Below are 23,669 nucleotides of genomic sequence, written 5' to 3'. Positions count from 1 at the left end.
ATGTGGAAAAAGTCAAAGGGTCTGAATACTTTCCGAATGCACTGCTCTTAAATGCTAGTAAAACTAAATGCATGCTCTTCAACCGATTGCTGCCCGCCCGACTAGCATCGCTACTCTGGACGGCTCTGACTTAGAATATGTGGACAACTACAAATACCTAGCTGTCTGGTTAGACTGTAAACTCTCCTTCCAGACTCATATTAAGCATCTCCAATCCAAAATTAAATCTATAATCGGCTTCCTATATCGCAACAAAGCCTCCTTCACTCATGCCGCCAAACATGTCTTCGTAAAACTGACTATCCTACCGCTCCTTGACTTCAGCGATGTAATTTACAAAATAGCCTCCAACACTCTACTCAGCAAATTGGATGCAGTCTATCACAATGCCATCCGATTTGTCACCAAAGCCCCATATACAACCCACCACTGCGACCTGTATGCTCTTGTTGGCTGGCCCTCGCTACATATTTGTCGCCAAACCCACTGGCTCCAGGTCATCTATAAGTCTTTGCTAGGTAAAGCCCCGCCTTATCTCAGCTCACTGGTCTCCATAGCATCACCCACTCGTAGCACGTGCTCCAGCAGGTATATTTCACTGGTCATCCCCAAAGCCAATACCTCCTTTGGCTGCCTCTCCTTCCAGTACTCTGCTGCCAATGACTGAAACGAATTGCAATAATCACTGAAGCTGGAGTCTTATATCTCCCTCACTAATTATAAGCATTAGCTGTCAGAGCAGCTTACCGATCACTGCACCTGTACACAGCCCATCTGTAAATAGCCCAACCAACTACTTCATCCCCATAAAAATGTTTTGCTCTTTTGCACCCCAGTATCTGTACTTGCACATCATCATTTGCACATCTATCACTCCAGTGTTAATGGTAAATTGTAATTATTTCGCCACTATGGCCTATTTATTGCCTTACCTCCCTAATCGTAATACATTTGCACACACTGTATATCGATTTTTCTATTGTGTTATTGACTGTACGTTTGTTTATCTCATGTGTAACTCTGTAGTTTGTGTCGCACTGCTTTGCTTTATCTTGGCCAGGCCGCAGTTGTAAATGAGAACTTGTTCTCAACTGGCCTACCTGGTTAAATAAAGGTGAAATAAAAAATAAACAAAGCCTGAAGGTAGGGAGGGGCAGTTTCTCTTGTTGCTCCGTAGGCAAGTACCATGGTCTTGTAGTGGATGCGAGTTTTGACTGGAAGCCGGTGGAGTTTTTACAGAGGAGCAGGGTGACATGGTAGAATTTGTTCAACCTACTGGCCCACCTGACCTTCTAAATGCAATTACAAAGTGCTACTGAGTGCCCAGATGACCCTGAGAGCTTTGTGCATACCAAGCAAGAAACACACTCCCTCCCCCTTCTTCCTCCACGTCTCTCTCGAGCTCCCATTCACACCGCCTCTCCACTCCCTCAGTCTCTCTCCCTCTCTCCCTCCCCCTCTCACACACATTCTCCTCCCATCTTTTGATGGGACCAGCTGCTGCTATCGAAAAAATTCAGTCGTTCCTTGTGGGCTCTCCTCTCCGTTCTGTCGCTGCCCCCTCTCCGCCATCATATCTCCACCACTACCGCCCCTTTCACAGACAACACAGGGACAGACAGCGCTCTTCTCTCCTTTCTCTGGCTGACAAAATGACAGCCGTTATGGACCTCAACCAGATTGCCATTGCTTGTTCGGCCATTGCTGTGGTGGTGAGTAAGACTGTCTGTTAGATTGTGTGGGGTTGTGTTTATTGCTGACACCATCGCCAGTCACCCTCAGTGGCCTGCCTGTTGCTTGCGCTCTGACCCTGAGCAGCAGTGTGTTTGTTATCTCTGGGTTGTTTCTCAGGGGTGTGATCTCTATGGCATGGGAAGGGGGTTGTTAGGCTGTGTGGTGATGTGGGTGAGCGTATGACTGAGGAAACAAAAAACCTGCTGCGCATATTTCTGCTAGTGAGTGTGACTATGTTGTGTTCGTGACAAAGAAATAATGCATCTGTCTTTGTCTCTGTCTCTCTGTGTGTGTGTGTGCGTGTGTGTGTGTTTTATGCACCCTCTTACTGATGCCGATCCAGCGAAAGGTGAATGAACAGTGTTGTCAGTGTATCAATACACCAGGCAGGTAAAGGGTTTGTCACAGTCAGGGGCCTTGAGAATATCAATCAGACTGAGGGAAATGTGACAGGCGTCTACCAAGTGGAAGGCATTGCGAAGGTGGGAGAGTACAGAGACTGCATTGTTTACCCCATCTAGTGGAGTGAAGGGTGTGACAAGACGAATGGGGGTGGGGTTTAGTCTTGGGGGGGTGGGGTTTAGTCTTGGGGGGGTGGGGTTTAGTCTTGGGGGGTGGGGTTTAGTCTTGGGGGGTGGGGTTTAGTCTTGGGGGGGTGGGGTTTAGTCCTGGGGGGTGGGGTTTAGTCCTGGGGGGTGGGGTTTAGTCTTGGGGGGGTGGGGTTTTGAGGAAAAGGGAAAGTCTCCTCTCTCCTTAAAGATGAAGTCCTCCATCTCTGCATTCCCTGTGGTTGCAGAGATCGAATATGACACCGCTTGTTTTCCAGTCCTACTGGCTGTGTGTGGTTCATGCAGCATGTCTGAGGGAGAGATTAGCCTAACCACCAGCTGGGACCAGTTGTAGTTTTTAAATGGACGCTCTGCTTGATGAGTCACTGCCTGGTTCCACTGTGTGGACTGGACCTGACTGGTTCCTGCACTTCCTTCACTTCCTTCACTGCGTTCAGTGGTGGTGTGGTCCTGCCTAGACTAAAACACAGACTCCTACCACACAATGGGTTAGGTTATCCATCTCTCCTCCCTGTCTCTCTTGCTCCAGGCTACTGGGAGATTTTTTTATTTTTTTTATTTGTTGACAATTTCAAACACATTACAACCACACATGGATACAGTACAATGCCATTAACATCATTGAGGATGACAACAAAAAGTTTAAACGTATTCTATTGTGGTCCTCATGAAAATACATGAAAACAAAATATACACGATTATAACATGAAAACAAAATGCTTCTCAAATTCATCTCAATGGGGAGGAAAAACCATAAAAGGAATAAAATAGATTACCAAGTAACGTTAATTGAAACGATGATACTTTCTTTAAGCCTATGCCGTTTTAAAGCATTTTGTCCATGAACCATTTGTTAAAACTCCCTATCGTAAGGAGGGTTTGGTACACCATTCCGTTCCTCTGCACCAGTGTTAAGGACAGAGCTCAGCGGTCTGATAGTGACAACACGGAATCTAGTGTGATGGCTATGAGAGTCTCTCATGAAGTTAAAATAACCAGACAGGTAACTGGGGGTAAGGTCATGTATAACTTTTAAAAACCTTCTACAGTTTGAGATCAACTGGAAGCCAGTTAATGTTCCTGGAATGATTAGGATCAATGTGTGTCCTAGGGCTGAGCTTGAGTATAATTCTCATTCATTTGTTTTGGTCTGTTTTGAAGTTTGTCCTTCAGATTTTAGGGTTATGGCATTGAACAATGAGATACAAGCATAGTCATAGCGGCACTGTATCAGAGATGTTGCTAGGGTCCTCATAGTCTCTGTATCCAGGAACTTGGCCTCCCTTGTCAGGAACTTTTTCCTGGAGTGAACCTTCCAAATGACCTTCAGAGCCATGAGTTCACCTGTCATGTGTTGGTCTAGTTCACATCCCAGAGCATTTTTCCTTCACCTCTACACCATTACACTTGACTAAGAAGTTGGAAGAGTTTCTCACTTTGTGTTTGTAACCAAACAGGATACATTCTGTCTTCCCTAAATGCAGACTGTTTGTTGTCGGATAACCTCTTCCTGACTTTGGTCAGTTGGCTGCTTTAGGTTATTTTCAATGGTCTCCTTTTCCTAATGTGAAACCAAGTGGGCATCATCAACCACATACAGGAACAGAGAGCATGAACAGGCAGAGTCCATGTCATTTAGGTAGAGTAACAAATCGAAGACCCCAAAATGCTCCCCAGGGTTACATCACAGTTTATCTCCTTAGCGTCAGACGGTGTCCTGCCCACATCCACCCTTTGAATCATATCAATTAGGTATGACGTCACCCATAATAAGGAGCTGTTGCCAAACCAATTATGTTCAGTTGGTATAACTAAATATCATGGTTCAGAGTATCAAATGCTTTTTGTATGTCAAGCATGACCATAGCACAGAAGTTGCCCTTTGTGTGAATTCAATTTCATGCTTGATAAAATCTGTCAAGTATAGCAAACAAGTGTCAGTAGAATAGGATTGTCTAAAACCCAGACTGAAGGTCATATACAATGTTATGGTCATCAGTGTACTTTAGGATCTGTTCATGGAGTGCACATTGTAAAACATTTGACAACACACTGAAGATTGACACTGGTCTGTAGTTCCCTTGTTCAACTTGGCTTCCTTTCTTGTATAAAGGAACAGCTCTTGCATGTTTAAACTCTTGTGGTACTTTTCCATGTTGAATGGAAAGACTGATGTGTATTTTTACATGACGTCCAATAGGAACAGCAGCATCACTTAGGAATCTAGCTGGGATCCAATCGTGTTCCTTTCTGTTTGTCAAGATCTTTAAACATCTTTGTAACAGTTGAAACCTCGTAAATGCAAACTGTCCTTCGGAGATGCCCTTGGCTGAATAATAGGTTTCAATAGGATGGTTTCCAAAGGTTCCGGAGTATTCTGGGAGTTGGTCAATAAGGTTGCTGGTAATGGTGGTGGAAAACTCTTGAATGTTTATCAGAACACCTGCCTCTCCTGCTGCCTCATTTAGCATAAAGTGGCTCTACAAAACAACACCACCAACATGATGATTGCCATGTTGCTTTTCTCTCTATAATATGGAAAAGCAGGATCCGCGTTGTCGTGGTAACCGATAGTGTTCAGCTTTTCTCTTTAACTTGTTCCGTATTAAGTGCCTCCTCTCGGTTTGTCTTTGTTGTCGTTCAGAGGGGGTGAATTTTAAGCTTTTACCAATGAATACTAACATTTTAGGCTTTCATCAAAACAAAAATAGTATGGCTATTGTTTACACCTCAAACCCCCTCAAATGCCGCCTCAGATCCACATGCCCCTTTGAGAAATGGGTCCAAACTTGCAGTGCTCTCTGAATGACACGATCTCGACCAAGGGTCGGTAGTAGGGCTAGGAATTACCAGTATTATTCTATATGTATTGCAACTCGATTTTGTGATTCGATGGTTCCCGAACATATTGCTCACGATATGTCTGCTGCAGAGGGACAAGAGAGCCATAAGAAAACGTGTTTTGATCTGTCATGGAAATGAAAGTGCTGAAAACAAACTGGCTCCCTATTTAAAAACTAGAGATCAATCTATGAAGGAAAAACATGAGTTTTTACTAGAGGTACTGCCAACTAGCGCAAAAATATTGTCAAAATGATACAATATATCATCAAAAATAATATCCAATTATATAACTTTATCAATTTTCCCCCTATCACTAAGGGGTAGGCAACTATATTGAGACGTGGGACGATTTCTGTCTGCGTGGATAGTTGGGTGGCCGTAACATAATTATAATTTGTACACTGCAAATTGGCCACAACTAAGCCAAAAAATAGGTTATATTTGAAGATAAGTTAACACTTTATTTGAATAGTCCGTCTATCTACTAACCCTAGCTCTCTCTTAACCCTTATCTTAACCCTAACCTAAATCCTAACCCTTATTCTAACTGTAACCTTTGCAAGCAGTTGCTTGTCAACAGATAGTATGATCATTTACAGATGGACTATCAACAAACTATCTGGACTATCCAAACAAAGTGTGACTGAAAATAACAATCATTTCATACCTTGATTACATTGAGACACGATCACATTTTTTAAGTACATTTTTTACAAAAAAAGCCCATTCTTCTCAGGATACTGCTGCAGCAGATACCCTCTCATCACATGACCCCTCCATTGTGACAAGCCAGATATCAGCAGTGCACAGCCGCTCAACCTCGTGCCAGGAATACATGAAACAGTTATTGGGACTGCTGCTGTTTTCAAAGCATCGAGTGCTTTGTTTTGTTTGGTCAAGGCCACCATTGACTCGGAAGCTATTTGAGGTCATTGACGTTTCAGAAGAAAAAGCAATGTTGCTTTTTGTCTTTCTCTCAGGCTTCCATTTCATCTGGTAGATAAAAGCCCCAGGCAACAAAATCTATTTCTCTTTGTTTTTTTGTGGCAATCCTTGTCTACTGAAGCCTCTTTGATCAGAGTCGTCATGTTCAACATGGTTACAGGTGTCTGTATGAGGGACCAGGCTGAAGGCACCTCACATGTATCCTCCATCTCTCACAAACACAACCTTTCACACAGCCAAGCCCTTTAACCACAGCTTCTATTTATACTCCTCCTCACCCAGATAGGAGTGTGACTCCAGGTGCCAGCGCAGCTGAGGGAGGTGTTTATACAGGGGTTCAACAACTACAATCCATATTGTGTTGTATAGCTATTGTATTTGCTTTTTGCAGACATTGCTGAACAGACTGGTTTAGCCTAATCTCAAACCTACCCCCTCCCAGACCCCATTGTGTTGCTCAATGTTCTGGTGACGTCGCTGATTCTGAACAGTTGTTGAGAGGGCCTCATGTCTCAGTGTGGCATCCTTCCATCCAGTTTAGATCTCTGACGCAGTACGGCCCTCGAACCACCGTCTCTGTGGTTTTCAGCTGCACCAATGGACGGAAGCTGAACACTGACATAGCCACATGCCTTTAGTAGTGTTCCTATATTTGGGTCTCTGCTTGTATATTGGTTTACTCGCTAAAACTAAATGACCACCACGCCATTATTGCTACCAGACAGAAACCTGCCTCACACTAGGCTGTAGTAGCACTGTGCTTACTAGTAAACTATATGATTGTATTACACCTCTATATGCATTGCCTTCATGAACTTTTTGATGTTGTGTTCCTGTGTTGAATATACGGCATATGTGGAAAAAGAACTCGACCTATATGTACATCCTACCTCAACTAACCGGTGCCCCCGCATATTGACTCTGTACCGGTACCCCCCTGTATATATTGTTATTTTTAACTGCTGCTCTTTAATTACTTGTTACTTTTATCTCTTATTCTTGTCCATATTTTTGGGAAGTGCACTGTTGGTTAGGGCTTGTAAGTAAGCATTTCACTGTAAGGTCGACACCTGTTGTATTGGCATGTGACTAATACCATTTGATTTGAAGTTGTGACCTGTTAAATGACATTTAATGTTGAATTAGCGTCAGGCCTAAAGGCTTCAGATGTTATCTGTGGACGGACAGAGATTCCCATCCCCACAGAAATAGATTAGCCAGACGTTATCTGTGGACGGACAGAGATTCCCATCCCCACAGAATTAGATTAGCCAGATGTCAGATGTTATCTGTGAGACGGACAGGTAGTGGGCCCTCTACTTATCCGTGTCCGTGTCCGTGTGTGTGTGCGTGCGTGCGTGCGTGCGTGCGACTACAGTGTGCACATATGCGTCTGCTGTGGTGCCGACAGCACCTCCTGACATTAGCCATGCCGCTCACACGTAGCGCTCATTGGGACCACAGAGATATGGGTCATGATGATCCAGCCAGTCAGTTTTCATTCTAGGTCATCCTCTGGGCTACCTGCTAAAGAGGACCCAGTTTTCATTCTAGGTCATCCTCTGGGCTACCTGCTAAAGAGGACCCAGTTTTCATTCTAGGTCATCCTCTGGGCTACCTGCTAAAGAGGACCCAGTTTTCATTCTAGGTCATCCTCTGGGCTACCTGCTAAAGAGGACCCAGTTTTCATCAGTACTACTGTATGACCTGCACGTCCTGAAATTATTTTCTCTCTCCTGACACTTAGCCTCGCTAACTGAGGAAGTGATTTTCTCTCTCCTGATGCTTAGCCTCGCTAACTGAGGAAGTGATTTTCTGTCTCCTACTGACACTTTGAAAATCACTTCCTCAGCGAGGATGTCTGCTCCTCGGTGTATGAATAAATAATGAATACATGTTTTTTTCTCAAATCCGCACCTGTATAGTGCTATGACTGACTGGCACTAAAAGGCTGGCTCTAAGCTACAGACACCGCCGGCCATGACCCAGGCCATGCTGTCTTGTGTTTCAGGAGCATGACATCGAGACCCCCCATGGTGTTCTGCACGTGACGATGAGGGGCACCCCCAAGGGCAACAGACCAGTCATCCTCACCTACCATGACATTGGTCTCAACCGTGAGTGTACACACACACACACACACACACACACACATTCAGACTCTCATTGGCCTAGATAGGCTTTGAAATCTCTCCAAACACCCCTAACATGCATATTATCACAGGTGAATTGTCATTAGAACAGTTGGCGCTGTAGAGATGTAAGAAACTGGAGGGTTGAAGGTAGAAATCTCCTTGAGCATTGGGGATATGAGCCAGTATGTCAGACTGGATTGCTCCACCAGTTGGCTGCCTCATTTTAAACAACACTGAGTGTTTCAGTATATTTCTTGGGTGATTACTGGTATGAGATGGGATTTATTGACATGCTCAATATTACATTGTGTTGTCATTTTTGTTACATGTCAATTTGAGTAGGACCCATGCATGAGGTGACTTTAAACAGTGCCTGGTCTCTCTCCCCCCTGCAGATAAGTCCTGTTTCAACACACTGTTCAACTTTGAGGACATGCAGGAGATCACATCACACTTTGCTGTGGTCCATGTGGACGCCCCAGGACAGCAGGAGGGTGCACCCCCATTCCCCACAGGGTAAGAGACCAGTTCACTCATCAAGTCATCATGTAATAATATCACCACAAGTATCAACACAGTCATGATTGATATTGTAGACCTGAATAAATGGTGACTATGTCATCAGAGCCAGAGTGAACCATGAGGTCCTCTGGCTGCACCTCCTTCATATGCCCCCCACTGACTCCACCCCTTCCCCTGACTCCACCCCTTCCCCTGGCCCCCCGCCTCCCCTGGCCCCCCGGCCCCCCGCCTCCCCTTCCTCTGTGTGAGTGAAAGGACCGTTTCAGACCAGGAGTCAGACGGCCGGCCAGAACATGACATGGTGTCTGGATAGAATAGGTGTCTGGCTTTGGACTTTCATCAACTTGATAGGAGGGTGTGTTGCTCCAGGTGTCTTGTAGTGTCCCTGGTCATCAGTCCATTTTAAAAAACTAAACAGAAAGAGTCTGTTTCAATAACTAGTGCCAGTTACCTCACCAAGGCAGACCTATTGTACCTCAGCGATCCTGGTCCTACCGCTGTCTGTCTGTCCCAGGTACCAGTACCCTACAAACCTATCTGTCTGTTTGTCCCAGGTACCAGTACCCTACAAACCTATCTGTCTGTCTGTCCCTCCCAGGTACCAGTACCCTACAAACCTATCTGTCTGTCTGTCCCTCCCAGGTACCAGTACCCTACAAACCTATCTGTCTGTTTGTCCCTCCCAGGTACCAGTACCCTACAAACCTATCTGTCTGTTTGTCCCTCCCAGGTACCAGTACCCTACAAACCTATCTGTCTGTCTGTCTGTCTCTCCCAGGTACCAGTACCCTACAAACCTATCTGTCTGTCTGTCCCTCCCAGGTACCAGTACCCTACAAACCTATCTGTCTGTCCCTCCCAGGTACCAGTACCCTACAAACCTATCTGTCTGTTTGTCCCTGCCAGGTACCAGTACCCTACAAACCTATCTGTCTGTTTGTCCCTCCCAGGTACCAGTACCCTACCATGGATGAGTTGTCTGAGATGCTTCCGTCTGTCATGACTCAGCTGAAGTAAGTTCTCCTGCAGTGTTTCCATCATAGATATAGAACCCTATATTGTCTATGGTTTCCATAACTACCTCTTACACTGTCGTTTAATGACTTTAATTGTTGTCTTGTCTTCATTGAGGCTTCTATTTTTCTCTCCCCTTTCCCCAGGGTGAACAGTGTGATTGGGATTGGAGTTGGAGCTGGAGCCTACATCCTGTCCAGACTGGCTGTAAGTCCCCATTCCTCCTAGTCCTCCATTTATCACCTGAACTCCTGCTCACCCACAGCACCTGCTTCTTTCCAAGCATATAACAGGATCATTTGTTAAGACAGAGGTCTTAAAGGGATAATTTGAGATTTTGGCAATGATGACCTTTATCTACTTCCCCAGAGTCAATTGAACGTGTGGATGCCATTTTTATGTCTCTGTCCAGTATGAAGGAAGTTCGAGGTAGTTTCACGAGACAGTGCTAGCTAGCGTAATTACTGGAAATCTATGGTATCTGCTAGCATCTGCACTACTCAGTAAGTCCTCTGTCTTCAATAATAACTGGGCTGAACAAGGATGAACAGAGCAGTCTCTATCGACATCTCCACTAACAAAATCATTTTACAACGTCTTCAACATAGATAAGGCATACTTTCACAAACGCTCTCTTTCCCTCTCTTGTTGTTGTACATTCCTCTCTCATGCGGTCTGTGTGTATCTAACCTAATGTAGCCGGTGTAAAAGTGTATCCATCTTGGGTACGAGCCAGAAAAAACAGACGCAATGGAACAATATGGTCGTTGCAGATAATTACCACAGCGCAGCGTCCCATATAGTTCTTGACTTGATTCGTCTCATGAATGATTCGATTTCTCTGTAGAGAAACGGCGCGTTGGGCTCACAAAAATAAATTATGCTGAATAAAAATATAAACGCAACATATAAAGTGTTTCATGAGCTGAAATAAAAGATCCCAGAATTTTCCATACCATTCCAAAAAGCTTAATTCTCTCCAATTTTGTGCAGAAATTTGTTTACATCCCTGTTAGTGAGCATTTCTCCTTTGCCAATATAATCCATCCCCCTGACAGGTGTGGCATATCAAGAAGCTGATTAAACAGCATGGTCATTACACAGATGCACCTTGTGCTGGGGACAGTAAAAGGCCACTCTAAAATATGTGGTTGTCACACAAGACAATGCCAAAGATGTCTTAAGTTTTTTGAGGGAACGTGCAATTGGCATGCTGGCAGCAGGAATGTCCACCAGAGCTGTTGCCAGATAATTTAATGTACATTTCTCTACCATAAACCACCTCCAACGTCGTTTTATAGAATTTGGCAGAACGTACAACCGGCCTCACAACCTCAGACCATGTGCAATCACACCATCCCAAGACCTCCACATCTGGCTTTTTTATCTGTGGGATCGTCTGAGACCAGCCACCTGGACAGCTGATGAAACCGAGGAGTATTTCTGTCTGTAATGAAGCCCATTTGTACGGAAAAACTCATTCTGATTGGCTGGGCCTGGATCCCCAGTGGGTGAGCCTATGCCCTCCCAGGTCCACGCATGGCTGCTCCCCCTGCCTTGTCATGTGAAATTCATAGATTAGGGTCTAATGAATATGTTTCAATTGACTGATTTCCTTATGATCTGTAACTCAGTGAACTTGTTACGTTTAATTTTTATTTTTGTTCAGTGTAAATGGAATTCAAGTAACTGAACAATTAGTTGTTTAATAACAAACTAAATGTCTGTTAATCACTCAGCACTAGTGTGTGAGTGTGGGTGGAAGCGTGCGGCAGGTAGCCTAGCGGTTAAAACCGTTGGACCAGTAACCGAGAGGTCGCTTGTTCGAATCCCCGAAACCGACTAGGGGGGAGATCTGTCTGTGGCCTTGAGTAAGGCACTTAACCCTACATTTGTGTGCTGCCCTGCTTCCTCTGCTGCTGGGCCCTGCTGCTGGGCCCTGTCTTTGACTCCTTTGGTCCTCTATGTTCTGCACAGTACGGTCAGTAGAGTAACCCTCTATCCTCTCTTCAGCTCAATGAGCCGGCCCTGGTTGAAGGTCTGGTCCTCATCAATGTGGACCCCTGTGCAAAGGGCTGGATGGACTGGGCTGCCTCCAAGGTAAGAACGTGCTCACACACACACATTACTATGCTAACTCTGTGCATTTTAGAGTCATACTAGATTGGCACGTTGGAACATAATTATTTGTTCTTTGTTTTAGATGTCCGGCTGGACCAGCAACCTGGTGGACATAGTGATGGCCCACCACTTCAGTGATGTGAGTCAGAGGGCTGTCTGGAGGGGTGGGAGCCTGGGATGGGACAGAGGGAAAGGGCTATGCAGACTTTTCTGACGTGCAAACGGATATTTAATTTCAGAATAAGTTAATGGTTTAGTTAAGGATCAGTTACTGGCTGAATACTGTGGGTGGTTGAAAGTGAACTCTTTGCCCCCTCAGGATGAGCTGTCTGACAACCAGGAGATCACCCAGACGTATCGGCTGCACATCGCCCAGGATATCAACCAGGAAAACCTGGCCCTCTTCTGCAATGCCTACAACAGGTACAGTACTCTACATAGAACCCCAAGAGTAACTGGCTGTACATTTTGGGTAGAAATTGTAGATGGGTTGATTGGTTGATCTATTTGTTATGACAGCCGTCGGGACTTGGAGATTGAGAGGCCTGTCAGCGGTCTGACTGACGACACGGTGAACACACTGACGTATGTAAACATGCTGCAGACTGTGTTACTTCAGCTCCGTCTTATTGCCTATGGACTGTATGTCAGTTGTTGTTTTTTATAAACTGGCTGGTTCGAGCCCTGAATGCTGATTGGCTGACAACCGTAGTATATCAGACCATATACCACAGGTAAGAAAAAATATGTATTTTTGCTGCTCTAATTACGTTAGTAACCAGTTTATAATAGCAATAAGGCACCTTGGGGGTTTGTGGTATCTGACCAATATACCACGGCTAAGAGCTGTGTCCAGGCACTCTGCGTTGCGTCGTGCATTAAGAACAGCCCTTAACCGGTTGTCCCTCCTGTCTCTCCATCCAGATGCACTTCTCTGCTGGTGGTTGGTGACACGTCCCCGGCAGTCGATGCAGTGGTGGGTGCCCACTTTATCTCCATGGCAACACAGTAGCGAATAAGCCAGAGGGTCTGATTCCAATACAAAGTATCCACCCCCCTCATGGACAGCGTGTTCGGTCTATAGAGACGGGGGTTGAGGTCACTAACCTTTCTGAATAGGAGGGGCCAGAACCCTGTCTAAACTGCTGTTGTATCTCTTCTTTTCTTGTTTACAGGTTGAATGCAACTCAAGGTTAAATCCAACCAAAACAACCCTTCTTAAGGTGCGTTCAGTTACTCTTTTGTTGTTAGAAATAGGAGTGGTACTGCTATGTGGTCCCTGCTGTTGTGCTCTTTAGTAATGCACATGATCTGAATGGTACGTACAGCAGGTTCAGCATTCTTCCATGTGTTCATAGGCCAGTGAATGTTAAGGTGTTTTGACTAACGGCATGGTCCTGTCTGTGAGATTCTCCACTCTGGTCATGCTCTGGTTACTTCCCTATAGATGCAAGACTGTGGTGGGCTTCCTCAGGTCATCCAGGTGAGTCATGAACTAGTTTTGTGTTTAGCTTAAACTACACTTAAGTGGTCCTCTGTAACTCAGTTGGTTAGAGAATGGCGCTTGCAATGCCAGGACCGCGAGTTTGATTCCCAGCACCACCCGTACATAAAATGTATGCATTACTGTAAGTCGCTTTGGATACACGCGTCTGATTAATATATGCCATTTAGCAATGTCAACTGTTACTTAATTGAGTTTTATTTCAAACGGCTCCGTTTAACGGATGCGTTTTCTGTTTGTGTCTTACAGCCGGGTAAACTCGCGGAGGCCTTCAAATACTTTGTCCAGGGAATGGGTTACAGTGAGTACTGCTCTTTACAATCCTCTGTCATTGTTTCCTTCTCCTTCAGTCGTCTCTGGTGTCAGACTTGGTTTTTTTCATGTCCTGGTTGTCTCAGTCTGTTCCATGTCCTGTTTGCTGAAGTCCACCTCTATCTCAGAATGAGACCTCAGTCCAACTGATATCCTATAGAACACAACCCTTTCAGGCAGCAGCCCTCCCCATGTGGGCATCACACACAGACACACACAGAAGACACTCTTATACAGAGTGACTTACAGTTGAGTGCCATGCTCAAGGGCACATCGACAGATTTGTCACCTAGTCGGCTCAGGGATTGGCCCAACGGTCTTAACCGCTAGGCTACCAGCCACACACACATTTGTGCCCTAAACTAAGGCTAATGTAGCATTCATGTAGCACAAGAATAGAGCAGAACCCCAGTATCTACAAAACAACATGTACTGGATGTCCAAGGATGACGTTTCTGACAGCCAATTGTTGCATAAGCATACAAACCATTACTGGTAACTGACGAGGGAACTAACCTCAAACTAACCTTGTTTCCTGTCTGTTTGCAGTGACTCTTAACAACGGGTGTAAGTAGTGTGATGCTGAATAAATAAATTACATGCAGCATGGTCTTCCCTTGAACATACATTACATTGCCAAAAATATGTGGACACCCCTTCAAATTAGCGTATTTGGCTATTTAAGCCACACACGTTGCTGACGTGTATAAAATCGAGTACACCGCCATGCAATCTCCATAGACAAAGAGTAGAATTGCCCGCACTGAAGACCTCAGTGATCTTCAATGTGGCACGTCAAAGGATGCCACCTTTCTAACAAGTCAGTTCGTCACATTTCTGTCCTGCTAGAGCTGCCCCGGTCAACTGTAAGTGCTGTTATTGTGAAGTGGAAACGTTTAGGAGCAACAACGGCTCAGACGCAAAGTGGTAGGCCACACAAGCTCACAGAACGGATCCGCCGAGTGCTGAAGCATGTAGCGTGTAAAAATCGTCTCTTCAGTTGCAACACTAACTAGAGAGTTCCAATCTGCCTCTGGAAGCAACATCAGCACAAGAACTGTTTGTCAGGAGCTTCATGAAATGGGTTTCCATGGCCGAGCAGCTGCACACAAGCCTAAGATCACCATGCGCAATGCCAAGCATCGGCTGGAGTGGTGTAAAGTTCACCACCATTGGACTCTGGAGCAGTGGAAACGCGTTCTCTGGCGTGATGAATCACGCTTCACCATCTGGCAGTCCGGCGGGCGAATCTGGATTTGGCGAATGCCAGGAGAACACTACCTACCTAAATGTGTAGTGCAAATTGTGAAGTTTGGTGGAGGAGGAATAATGCTCTGGGGCTGTTTTTAATGGTTCAGGCTAGGCCCCTTAGTTCCAGTGAAGGGAAATCTTAATGCTACAGCTTACAATAACAATTAGACCAGGGATCATAAACTAGATCCAGCCGTGGGCCGATTTTATTTCTTGAGCGGATGGTCGGGGGGACCGTAACATAAGTACTAATCATTTGTAGACTGTAAATTGACCGCAAGAAGATCAAACATATATTTGACTAAAACAATCATTTCAAACCTTGCTTACTTTTTGTGTACGATCACATGTCTCTCTATTGTGCTTGGGAATACTTGGAAACAGATTTTTTTAAATTAATATGGAGACAATTTCCTGGTGTTTTTACAGTAATTTATGTCCAACAACGAAAATTCTACACCAGAAAACTTGGGAGTCAAATAAAATCCAAATTCCGCCCACGGGCTGCCAGTTGGGGAACCCTGTTATGACGATTCTGTGCTTCCAACTTTGTGGCAACAGTTTGGGGAAGGCCCTTTCCTGTTTCAGCATGACAATGCCCCTGTGCACAAAGCGAAGTCCATACAGAAATGGTTTGTTGAGATCGGTGTGAAAGAACTTGACTGGCATGCACAGAGCCCTGATCTCAACCCCATCGGACACCTTTGGAACACTGACTGCGAGCCAGGCCTAATCGCCCAACATCACTAATGACCTCACTAATGCTCTTGTGGCTGAATGGAAGCAAGTCCCCGCAGCAATGTTCTAACATCTAGTAGAAAGCCTTCCCAGAAGAGTGGAGGCTGTTATAGCAGCAAAGGGAGGAACAACTCCATATTAATGCCCATGAATTTGGAATAAGATGTTCGACGAGCACGTGTCCACCTACTTTTGGCAATGTAATATACCTTGGTGTGTGGGATGATCTGTAAACACACACCTGAGAATGGTTCCTTCCCCCAGGTCTTAAGATGCAGTGCCCTAAACAGGGAGGGTGTTTACAGACCTACCCTTTTAACGCTGTGGTTCATTTAGGCCTGCTGAGAGCTGATCAGGCTTGTTGAATGATAATCCTATTAGAAACGGACCACGTATTGGGCACTGTATCTTAGAACGGCCCAATTCCATTGGCTGTCTTTGATCATTTTGAGACACTTGAATCTCTCTATTTATTTATTTAAATTTTTTTGCGCTTCAAAATGTTTATTTTGTTCCTATAAACATTTACAGGTTTGAGTTGCTAGCTCACAGAGTGGAAAATGGAAGGTGTTACAGTGAGGTCAGAGTAAAAGCTGCTTGATTATGACAATAGTCTCAATTAGTTTTTGTTGTTCTCCCTCTGGAATCTTCATCTGAACATGAAGCCTTCTGTACCTGTGTAAACCTCACTGGCAAAACCCTGCACCCCCTTCCACCCCTCGCCTGGCTTGCCCTCACCATCCTTACCCCTGGCCCTCTCCCCATCTCCCCTGGCCTTCACCTACCCTCCCCTGGTCCTCACCCCTCCAGTGAGGGCTGACTGAGGCTCCAGTGGTTCTCCAGGTATGGTAATGTCAGTGGCAGATTAGTGTTCTCATTAAAGGCTGCTCTTAAGCCCCACAGCATGGCCTGCCCTGGGGACCTGTCTGGAATCCTGTGAGCCCTGCCCCCCTGCCCTGGGGACCTGTCTGGAATGCTGTGAGCCCTGACCCCCTGCCCTGGGGACCTGTCTGGAATCCTGTGAGCCCTGCCCCCCTGCCCTGGGGACCTGTCTGGAATCCCGTGAGCCCTGACCCCCTGCCCTGGGGACCTGTCTGGAATCCTGTGAGCCCTGAGCCGCCTGGCCAGCCTGTTGTGCTCTGCTCTGCTGGAAATGTGCAGCTTGGGTTTGTTCTGCTGCTGCAGGGACACTCACATGGTGCTGCTGGAGGGTAAAGTCAGGAGAGCAGGGCCTCAGAGAACCATGCTGCCTCCGCACAGCACTCACATGGTGCTGCTGGAGGGTAAAGTCAGGAGAGCAGGACCTCAGAGAACCACGCTGCCTCCGCACAGCACTCACATGGTGCTGCTGGAGGGTAAAGTCAGGAGAGCAGGGCCTCAGAGAACCACGCTGCCTCCGCACAGCACTCACATGGTGCTGCTGGAGGGTAAAGTCAGGAGAGCAGGGCCTCAGAGAACCATGCTGCCTCCGCACAGCACTGTGGGAAGGAAGATTTGTCGTTGCCTTATTCCAAATCCTACCCTCTGAGGGTGACCATTGATGTTTTGTCTGCAACAAGTGACTACAGAGGCACTCCAAGCGGCCCCCTAGAACCTCCTCATTCTTCCACCTCTTGGAGGTCTGTTTTCCTGCTTGAAGAGTTATTCTGGATACCCATCCTAGTTATTGAAATAAACTAGAATTTTCAATGGAATACAGTATAGCTTGAAAAACTATTTTCACTCATCAAACCCTGAAAGCCCTCCTTTATGTTGTTTTTCTTGTGAACCCTGTCTCTGTTGAGGTGTTAAGTATGGTGGTTTCCTCGCCGTCTTAGCTTTCACATCACACATTATGCTCTTCGCCCACACCAAGCAATAGCACGTTTCAGAAAGGACCTCCCCTTTCTGAGAATACCTAAACATTGAAACAGTTGAGGACATTGTGAGCTTTCACAAACACATAATTGTGGCATACTGTAGGAGGTTTGTAACTCTGTAGCGTTCAGGCTGCGCCTTCTGTCAGCTGGCTCATCCCAGTAGCTCAGTGTTGTGTTGAAAGGAGAGCACTAAGCTAGCAGGAGATTGGTTTGAGTGTGAATAGATGAGCAGTAGAGCTGGGACGATAAACTGAAAATGATCGACACCGACCGTACCACATCCATTTTACTGACACCGATAATCCCAATAAGTAGCTTACTAGAGAAATGTGAAGTTTAAAGGAAATAAGTCTGCTAATATGGGCTAACGGTACAATTGATAGTAACAACATTCAAAGTAGTAGTGCTGATAGTATGGTAATTATAAAAGTAGGCTAACAAGTGTACATGAATGTTATAAACGTATCGTTCTATTTATGGTTATTGTGATAATTCAGTCAATTTATCGTTCTGTGGATTTGTGTCCATAACGCCCAGCTTTACTGAACAGTCAAGTGCTCTTTGAGGCCCTGCTTGAATGTTGTTTGAATGGTTACTTTAGCAGGGAAGACTGTAGTTCAGTGGGAAAATGATTGCAGTCGGGGGGGGGGGGGGGGGGGGGACACACACATTAAACTAACTCAACTGGATCAGACAATGTACTCATGAAGCACATCTTGGCTCAAAGTTCTCTTCAGGTAATCTCAGGGCCACAGGTGACATTCCCTTTAGATTGACAGAACAGTAAGAAAGCCTTCTGGCTATTTTCACAACTGTCAGATATTTCCTGAAAATACATGTAACAGTAGATAGTGCTAGAATGAACTGTACACAGTGCTGCTTCAAGTCTCTCCTAGGTACAGCTGTAGGACACAATCTTTGTTTCTTTTCAGATCTTTTGTGAAGACAGAGCATTAATCTGACAGTCTCTCTGTACCCCTCCTTTATTTCTTCCCTCCTTCCTTTCTGCCCGTCCGTCAATGCTAACAGTCCCTCATGTACTGCTTAGCCACGTAAGCAGTGAATCAGGTACCAGGACCATAGGTAGCAGCCTTGGCTGCGCCAGCCTGCCCTCTCTACCTACAGTACGCTATCCTCCCAACCCTGTTTGCCCATCGCTGGTAGTCACTTTTTAGCCATCCTCTCAAGTCTGAGATTTGAAGCATGTGGTCAACTTTATTATTTTTGAAAGATTCCTTTGTCTCTCTAAACGTGTGGTTTTATGTGATGTCTATCAGGTAACATGGTTGTCTTATGTTTGTCTGTTCTTGTCTTTGTTCTTTTTCTCTTCTGAACAAATGGCCCTCAAATCTCTTGTGCATGCTGCATAACCATATTGGCCTTTCCTATTTATTCATTTTTTTCTCCAACAGTAAAAATGAATTGGAACTTGACCTGATCAGGCAATCTCTTTTTCTTTATGGGAGAATAATGAATACAGTGAGGGATTCTGCTCAGGCATTTCAGACCCCAACCACTTTAATGAGATGCATATACAGTACCAGTCAAAAGTTTGGACACGCCTACTCATTCCAGGGTTTTTCATTATTTTTGACTATTTTATACATTGTAGAATATTAGTGAAGACATAAAGCTATGAAATAACACATGTATTTATTGAATTTAACCTTTATTTAACTAGGCAAGTCAGTTAAGAACAAAATCTTATTTACAATGACGGACAACGCTGGGCCAATTGTGCGCCGCTCTATGGGACTCCCAATCACGGCCAGTTGTGATAAAGCCTGGAATTGAACCAGGGTCTGTAGTGACGCCTCTAGCACTGAGATGCAGTGCCTTAGACCGCTGCGCCACTCTGGAGCCTACATATGGAATCATGTAATAAGCAAAAAAGGGTTAAACAAATCCAAATGTATTTTATTTTTGAGATTCTTCAAAGTAGCCACCTTGATGACAGCTTTGCACACTCTTGGCATTTTCTCCACCAGCTTCATGAGGTAGTCACCTGGAATGCATTTCAATGAACAGATGTGCCTTGTTAAAAGTACATTTGTGGAATTTCTTTCTTAATGCATTTCAGCCAATCAGTTGTGTTGTGACAAGTTAGGGGTGGTATACAGAAGATAGCCCTATTTGGTAAAAGACCAAGTCCATATTATGACAAGAACAGTAAGCAAAGAGAAACGACAGTCCATCATTACTTTAAGACATGAAGGTTGAGAGAATTCCAACAGTGTGCAAAGCTGTCATCAAGGCAAAGGCTGGCTATTTAAAGAATCTCAAATATAAAATATATTTCGATTTGTTTAACACTTTTTTTTTTGGTTACTACATGATTCCATATGTGTTATTTCATAGTTTTGATGTCTTCACTATTATCCTACAATGTAGAAAATAGTACAACTAAAGAAAAACCCTTGAATGAGTAGCTGTGTCTAAAACTTTTGACTGTACATACAGTACTTTCTGAAATACGGTGAAATTTCCAGTATTTCTGCTTCGCTGATATCAATCTCCTGGACCCTGACTAGAAGGCAGTGTAGCTAGCATGAGCTGAACACTACAAGGTGATCAGGTTATTAGCTGTTTTAGATGTCATTATTCTCCCTGGGCTGCAGTCCACCCCATCTTAAATTGGGAATGTTGATGCGATAATGATTGTGGTATGATTACCAGGGGCCTCATTTACAAACATTGCGTATGCACAGAATATGCCCCAAAACATTTATAAAAACTGAACTTGACGTGAGAATGTAAACTTCAGACCATGAGTACGCACACTTTCTAGTGGTTGAAGTATTGCATTGCAAGAAGGCAAAAGTAGCCTAGTAGCCTTGTGCCAATGGGGGATATACTGTATGATGACTTATACATAACTAAAAAAAACTGGTAACTAAATATAATAAGATGCAATTATTTGCTGTTAGTGAGAAGAGAATCTATTTTATCTTTGCATTGTAAAATAATTAGAAATCACCTTTTCTGACTGATGGTTTCATACTCACAAAATAGCCTACAGGCCAACAACAGTTTAGTAAAGGCTACCATTTGTCCCAGTTCTCATTTAATTAGACCCACTTCACAGTAGTAAATAGGTAAGTTATTGATATTTAAAGTATTTTGCTCTCTGCGATCCAAAGCGCAGTTTTATGGTAGAACAGACAGTTCACCTTTTCCATTGACGTTTGTAGGCTGTTTTTGAATACTGTAATGTAACATTTCTCCAGTAGCCTAGATATTCTATAAACTTAATACATGTATCATAACCAATTGCAACTCTTCTGGCCGTGATGAGCTCATATTCCTGAAGTAGCCACACAACAAATTACCGCGCACATCTCTCATTTAACTGGGCCGATTAGATAGGCTATTATAACTTCTGGTTTCGGCTCTATGCATCCGACAGGGAGCGTGGTTTATAACGTATAGTAGAATGGAACATCTTTTGCATTGAAGTGTGTGGGCTTCCACTGTATGTAGGCCTACTGCACTTTGTTTTCAGAGTAAACAATGTTTCAGAATTCACGGGCAGTGCAGCATATTTCGGTTTTGGAGAAAGTAAATTAAAAACATTATTGAATTCAAACAATCTGTTTTTCAGGTCCACAAAAATGTGCAATTGTTTTTGTGTTTCAGAAACGGTCAAATATAGCAAATGTCACACAAAAAAAAACATTCTACCAACACCTCCAAAGACATTTGATCAAGTTTGCCATTGCTATTTCCTTTAGATATACTGTCTTGGCTTAATTCCAATACTTCGAAGTATTCAGGAAATAAGTGCGTTACTGTCACCAAGGGTGAATGAAGGGCGTTATTCAGTTAGAGATATAATGCTCGTTCAGTTTTACAACAGGTCTGATTTATAATGGGGAAACGTGTATGTGTGGCATGCGACAAGTTTATACATCTACATTTTTCCGTACGTGTGTAGTGTTTTCAGAAATGGCTCACGCAGATATTTAGTGTAAAATTCACAACGGTTATAAATGAGGCCCCAGCATCCTACCCCTAGCCACATTCTTTAAAGCAAACTACCCCTCCCACAAAACATTCAACACACACTAAGCAAATATCCTCATATGTGACTTCTTAACCTAAATGTTCTCCTCTCTCTCTCGTCTGTAGTGCCCACGGCCAGTATGACCCGCCTGGTGCGTTCTCGTACCCACTCTACTTCCAGCATGGGCTCTGTGGAGGGGAGTCGCAGCCGCACCCACACACAGCTAGAGGGCGCCACTGCCGCCGGCCCGGGTGTCGAACAGGCCAGGCCACAGACCATGGAGGTTTCCTGTTAAAGAACCCTGCCCAGAAAACCACCACCTTCCTCTCTCTCCCTCCCTCTCTTTTTCCTTTCCCAAGCTCAAGGTCAGAGAGGATTGGAATCCCGAGAGGGCGTCTGAAACGTGTTATGAAGACCGAAGCAGTCAGGTTCTCTGCTGTGTTCTCTCACCATTTCCTGTTGTTGTCTGTCTATCATGCCTGTCTGTGCATGACTGCTGTGGTACAGCAACCTGAAAGTCAGTAAGCAGGCGGATGATGCTGCTTGTCTGGTTTTCCTTTCGCTGTCTACCAGCTCTCCCCATTAAAAGAGGAAGAGGTTGTTTTTTTTAATCCTTGAGATATATTTGTATTTATAACCATTTTGGGTCAGTGTGTCAGTTTAAAGATAACAGATGGAAAGGCATCAGGAGTTTTGTCTTGTAAAGTACTCTATACGGAGTAATGTTGCCCCTCTGGGGTCTTCCTCACCTTGCTAACTGGTAAGATCAGACCAAGTCACACCACCCCTCCTTAGTGGTCCATTCCTTAGTCAGTCTCATGACACACCATTTTTTCTTGATTCTTTTTTTATTGTTGTTTTTATGTTGTGATTTATGAAAAAAAATACCTTTGCTTTCCTGGATTGCAATAGGATGTGATAAACTTGCTCCTGCTCTGTACCTTTATACCAAGAATATCTGACAGATTGACCCTCTAGTAGATGAAACGTAACGAACGTGTCTGTAGAATTGCTTTTGTCTAGATGTGTCTAGAAATAGTTGCCTTGTTTGATATTTTCTTTTTCAAGTGAGTTATTTGAAATGGCAGGCCCTGGGTTTTTATTATTGACGGGCAAAGAAAAGAACCAACCCGCTGGGGACAGACGTCAGTTCAGTGTGTATTCCATGTTGGTTCAACGTCATTTCATTGAAATGTGGGAACAACGTTGATTCGACCAGTGGGAACATTTACTGTAGTTTATTGAAAATTCAAGTGAAATGCGGAGAGTACCTAAACGAGCCCCGGCTCAGAGGTGAGTAACTGTGTGTGAATTGAGGTACAGATAACATTACTGCCTCTTTCATAAAATAAAACTCAAATATATATTCATTTACAATTTTCTACCATCTGGAAGCAGTGTATGTTTTCCCTCCTGATGAAATAAAGACGGGGTGAAAAACAGCAACGGGTCAGATGCCTGAGGGACTGTGGATTGTGTAATAAATGTTTTGATTTAGTTAGTTATTATAATGTTATTAGTTGGTGGTTTTCCTGAATTTCTCTCTGATTGTACTACAGCTTGGGTGAGCAAGTGGTGATGATGCATTGTACTCTGTCCGCATAGTATACGGGGTGCTGTACTCTGTCCGCATAGTATACGGGGTGCTGTAAGTCATACTGTGCTGACTATATCAATTTGTACTGATCATAAAATAAAGCTAGAAGCGGTACATGACTGGACTTTTCATCTTATCCTTCTGTCACTGGCATGTCTGTGTTTTCTTGGTAAACTAGCCTGATTATAATAGTGGTCCTTTGTAGCTCAGTTGGTAGAGCATGGTGCTTGTAACGTCAGGGTAGTGACTTCGATACCTGGGACCATCCATGAGTAAAATGCTTGTAACGTCAGGGTAGTGACTTCAATACCTGGGACCATCCATGAGTAAAATGCTTGTAACGTCAGGGTAGTGACTTCGATACCTGGGACCAGCCATGAGTAAAATGCTTGTAACGTCAGGGTAGTGACTTCGATACTTGGGACCATCCATGAGTAAAATGCTTGTAACGTCAGGGTAGTGACTTCGATACCTGGGACCATCCATGAGTAAAATGCTTGTAACGTCAGGGTAGTGACTTC

At 44.4% G+C, this 23,669-nt stretch overlaps 1 protein-coding gene across 7 annotated transcripts in view; it reads left to right on the top strand.

The window, feature by feature from the left end:
* The window catches only part of LOC115168591 (protein NDRG3), a 63,125-nt gene extending 39,853 nt beyond the window's left edge, over positions 1-23,272 (top strand). For 2 of the 7 annotated variants that reach the window (XM_029723997.1, XM_029723996.1), the window contains exons 4-18: positions 8,104-8,209; positions 8,623-8,743; positions 9,700-9,762; positions 9,910-9,970; positions 11,777-11,863; positions 11,967-12,023; positions 12,204-12,307; positions 12,404-12,469; positions 12,809-12,860; positions 13,060-13,107; positions 13,332-13,367; positions 13,638-13,689; positions 14,250-14,267; positions 18,578-18,616; positions 21,677-23,272. In XM_029723997.1, the coding sequence (XP_029579857.1) occupies positions 8,104-8,209; positions 8,623-8,743; positions 9,700-9,762; positions 9,910-9,970; positions 11,777-11,863; positions 11,967-12,023; positions 12,204-12,307; positions 12,404-12,469; positions 12,809-12,860; positions 13,060-13,107; positions 13,332-13,367; positions 13,638-13,689; positions 14,250-14,267; positions 18,578-18,616; positions 21,677-21,846 (1,080 nt within the window). In that variant the 3' untranslated portion in view covers positions 21,847-23,272. Of the gene's footprint in view, positions 1-1,466; positions 1,713-8,103; positions 8,210-8,622; positions 8,744-9,699; positions 9,763-9,909; positions 9,971-11,776; positions 11,864-11,966; positions 12,024-12,203; positions 12,308-12,403; positions 12,470-12,808; positions 12,861-13,059; positions 13,108-13,331; positions 13,368-13,637; positions 13,690-14,249; positions 14,268-18,577; positions 18,617-21,676 lie in introns of those variants that run through there. The other 5 variants (XM_029723999.1, XM_029723998.1, XM_029723993.1 and 2 more) reach the window with 4 other exon arrangements.
* The last annotated feature ends 397 nt before the right edge of the window (positions 23,273-23,669 follow it).

This window comes from Salmo trutta, chromosome 30 (genome assembly GCF_901001165.1).
Source record: "Salmo trutta chromosome 30, fSalTru1.1, whole genome shotgun sequence".
Taxonomy (NCBI): domain Eukaryota; kingdom Metazoa; phylum Chordata; class Actinopteri; order Salmoniformes; family Salmonidae; genus Salmo; species Salmo trutta.
The sequence above is the reverse complement of the archived record's forward strand: the minus strand, read 5'-3'. Positions and strand labels throughout refer to the sequence as shown.